The sequence below is a fragment of the Lampris incognitus genome, chromosome 13, assembly GCF_029633865.1.
Source record: "Lampris incognitus isolate fLamInc1 chromosome 13, fLamInc1.hap2, whole genome shotgun sequence".
Taxonomy (NCBI): domain Eukaryota; kingdom Metazoa; phylum Chordata; class Actinopteri; order Lampriformes; family Lampridae; genus Lampris; species Lampris incognitus.
Genome location: NC_079223.1, coordinates 17,207,286 through 17,211,282, shown reverse-complemented (window position 1 = coordinate 17,211,282; position 3,997 = coordinate 17,207,286). Strand labels below are relative to the sequence as shown.

Below are 3,997 nucleotides of genomic sequence, written 5' to 3'. Positions count from 1 at the left end.
AGAGAGCTAGAGAGAGAGAGAGAGAGAGCGAGAGAGAGAGAGAGAGAGAGAGAGAGAGAGAGAGAGAGAGAGAGAGAGAGAGAGAGAGAGAGAGAGAGAGAGAGAGGGAGAGAGAGAGAGGGAGAGGGAGAGGGAGAGGGAGAGCGAGCAGCGCACCGCAACGTACATATGTACTCTTCATCATATGGAGACCAGCGGCGGTCCAGCGAGCAGCTCTGACGGGTAACAGTAATTAACAGAGCTGTGGGACGGGACGGCAGCACAGGCAACATCAGGTGACCAGACAGACAGGAGTTACAAGTCGTCCGAGAGAAAGAGGAGAAAGGAGAGAGAGTGAGTGAGAGAGAGAGGGAGGGAGAGAGAGAGGGAGGAAGCGTGCGGCGACCTCCTACCCAACCTAGGGAGCGAACTGATAAAATGAATTCCGACTCTAGCTCCAGCAGCAGAGCCTCCTCTCCGGATATGGACGGCGCGTTCTGCGTGACCACCACCACCACCTCCTCCACGGCCACCATCACCACATCGGCTCCTCCGTGTCCTCCTCCACGCAGAACACCGACCTCCGTCAGAAGATGACCGGCGGCGACCACTTGTCATCGCGGTCCGGGGACCCCAAGACGATGTCGGTGGGCGGCGGCGGCAGCAGCAAGTACAAACTTAAGAAGCAGGTGACCGAGCAAGAGGTCCAGCAGCTCCGCCTCAAAATCAACGGCCGGGAGCGGAAGCGCATGCACGACCTCAACCTGGCCATGGACGGCCTGCGTGAGGTGATGCCGTACGCACACGGGCCCTCTGTGCGGAAGCTGTCCAAAATCGCCACGCTGCTGTTGGCCCGGAACTACATTTTGATGCTCACCAGCTCCCTCGACGAGATGAAGCGGCTCGTCGGAGAGATTTACGGGGGGCACCACTCCGCTTTCCACTGCGGGACGGTGACGCACGCGCCCGGCGGCGGGCACCCCGCTAGCCCGGCCACGGCCGCGCACCAGGTTCACCCGCTGCTCGGGGGCGCGCTGTCCTCGTCCGCGCCGTCACCCTCTCCGGTGCCTTGCGGGGCTCACCTCAATTCGAGCGCCCCACGCCCTGATGAAGAGCACCCCCGCCGCGCCCCGGCCCTCCAGCTGGGGACCGGCTTCCAGCACTGGGCCGGTCTGCCGTGCCCCTGCACCATCTGCCAGGTGCCCCCGACACACATTCCCATCACCTCCGCCGGCATTACGAGACTTACTGGGGACAGCAAGGATGGATGAAATGATGTCCAGTGTGTGTGTGTGTGTGTGTGTGTGTGTGTGTGTGTGTGTGTGTGTGTGTGTGTGTGTGTGTGTGTGTGAGAGAGAGAGAGAGAGAGAGAGAGGAGAGAGAGAGAGAGAGAGAGAGAGAGAGAGAGAGAGAGAGAGAGAGAGAGAGAGAGAGAGAGAGCAAAACCATGTCTATAATGTAAATAGAGAATCGTGGGCATGAGGATGAATATGGCCTTATCGGTGCATGCGTTGTTTCGTCTGTTTTCTTGTTTGGCGTGTGAGAAAAGTTGATTTCCTCCTTGTAACAAGGACCTCGTCTGAAAAGACTGATACCCCCCCACCCCCCACCCCCACCCCCCAGTGAGGTAACTGTTTTCCTGGTCGCTCGGTGTCATGAAACGCAACATGTCAGATTTACACGTTTATTTTTCTTTAAATATCGACTGGGCCAGGTTTAATCTGCCAGCACATGATGAAGACGAGGCAGGAGGGTTGACTGCATTTGTTTTTGGTTTTTTTTTTCTCTTCCCCCAATTCAGGCATCATTTTGTGAAAACGAATAATGCTCTTCGTGCCTTGTACCAAGGATTTAAAAGCCCAATTCAGCAGTGTATGAAAATACAGCGATGTGTTTGACAAATTAAATGACGTTATGGGCTTTGGTGAAACCACGGGGGGGGGGATTCTGGCCAATTCAGATTTTGTGGCGTTGTTGTTATTTCCATTTGTGTTCTGTTTTTTTTTTTTTTTTTAATGGTTTGGCATGAGAGGAATAATTACTACAAGGAGAGTCTAAGTGGCTGGGAAAGCACGAGGAACATGTAACGCCCAGAGACCCCCGTGTCTTTATTTTTGTACATTGTTGATGATTGATAAAATATTTATTATCGCCCAGAGTCCCTGGATGAAATTTCAATAAAAGTGAATGGAAGACACGCGCACCCTTCTCCTGTCGTCATTACAAGGGCATCAGGCTTCTGTCAGGGATGGCTGAGAACCTGCACGCGTCATTTAAACTCTACTGTGGCTACATGGGGGTTTTGGTAGATCCGGCTCACAGAAGCCCTCATAACATTCATCTGGCCCCTCTACACGACCCTCTCCGACCCAGTATAACTAATAAACCTTCTGTCTAATAAACCGAATAAACCTGTCACACGTGAGAAAAAAACATAAGCTTGTTATTTATTCATGGGATTTTTTTTACCCAAATCAGATGTGTTTAACCTTGAATTAAAACATGATCAGCTAATTAGCCAACTTTCCAAAGTTAACGATGAGGCCTAAAGTTACCATAAAAACTTTTATTCTATGGACAAAGAATATATATATGGCCAATAACATGCTAAATAATATGTTAAATCAAGCAGCTGATATTATGGTAGAGAACAGAATAAAATAAAATAGAATACAGAAGAAAATAATAGAATAAAGTAGAAAAGAAAAGAATACAACAGAATATAATAGAACAGAACAAAATAGAACAGACCAGAATACAACAGAATAGAATAGAATAGAACAGAATAGAGTAGAATAGAACATACCCAAATAGAATAAAATGGAACAGAACAGAATAGATTAGAATATTACAGACCAGAATAGAATAGAACAGAACAGAATAGAATGCAATAGAATAGAACAGAATACATTAGAATGTGACAAACCAAAATAGAATAGAATAGAATAGAATAGAATCGACGACATGGGTTAAAGGACTTTTGTCCATATCCGAAGTAAACTGCGAGTAACGGGGTGGAATATGTATTAATATTACGGGGTTTTATGGGGATGGGGGGGGGGGGGTCCAGAGGAAAACTTGCTTCTTGTGCTTTGGCCTGTGTGAAAAACCTTTATGGATTTTTATTTCACGTTCAACAGAATATCTTAAATTTAGTTTAGAAATGAAAACAGTAAACGGGGAAACCCCTGAAAATATGATATCCAACAGGGCTATTTAACTATGCTAAACTACTTAATCTGGTTTTAAATCAAGCAATCAAGGGCTCGTTAATAAAAAGTCGTTATAGGCTATTCTGTATTTTTCCACTTTCTGACTAAGTTACATAATAAACCTCAAGTTATACGGCGAAGTTTAAAAAACAAAACAAAACTTAAAGTTGCAGCAAGATGTGTCTCAAAAAGTGGGGGGAAAAGGAGCCACAATTAGACAACTCGAGCACATGACGCAGTCAACTTATTTCCGATAGTTGAAACGAATCGCTGGTTTTTTTTTTTTTTTAATTGAGCCCGGTTGAATCGCTCGCGCGCGTGCGTCCGCGGCGCGTGACGGGGGCCTCCGGGAGTCGGCGGAGCGGTTTGTCGGCCGGAGTCCCGCGGGTCTTGGGCCGTCTCATCTCGGCTGCAGCAGAATGTATGTTTGTGGAGATTACAAGTTAATTGTTCATAGGGGATTTGGGGAGAGAAACACATCAGAGGAAAGGCGTTGGGATTACAGGCTACTAAATGCAGAAGATTATACATTCAGGCCCGCCATTCTTCTATGCAAATGAGCTTGCGCATTTGGAGAAGAAAAAAATGGAGAAGAGGAAGGCGAAGAAGAAGAAGAAGAAGAAGAAGAAGAAGAAGAAGAAGAAGAAGAAGAAGAAGAAGAAGAAGAAGCACAACAACGAGAAGACGGAAAAGAAGAAGAACCGTTTTGTAACTTTTCTCTTCGGGGGGAAGAATCTCACATTTGCCGTAACAGTTTGGGGGGAGAGTGGCGGAGTTGGTGTTGTGTAGGAATAAGGACACACACG

General features: G+C 47.5%; 1 protein-coding gene across 1 annotated transcript; it reads left to right on the top strand.

The window, feature by feature from the left end:
- The first annotated feature begins 417 nt into the window (after nt 1-417).
- olig3 (oligodendrocyte transcription factor 3) lies at nt 418-1,250 on the top strand. The gene is given in 4 exon segments (XM_056292345.1): nt 418-475; nt 478-1,036; nt 1,038-1,105; nt 1,108-1,250. Coding segments are annotated over 4 exon segments (828 nt in total).
- The last annotated feature ends 2,747 nt before the right edge of the window (nt 1,251-3,997 follow it).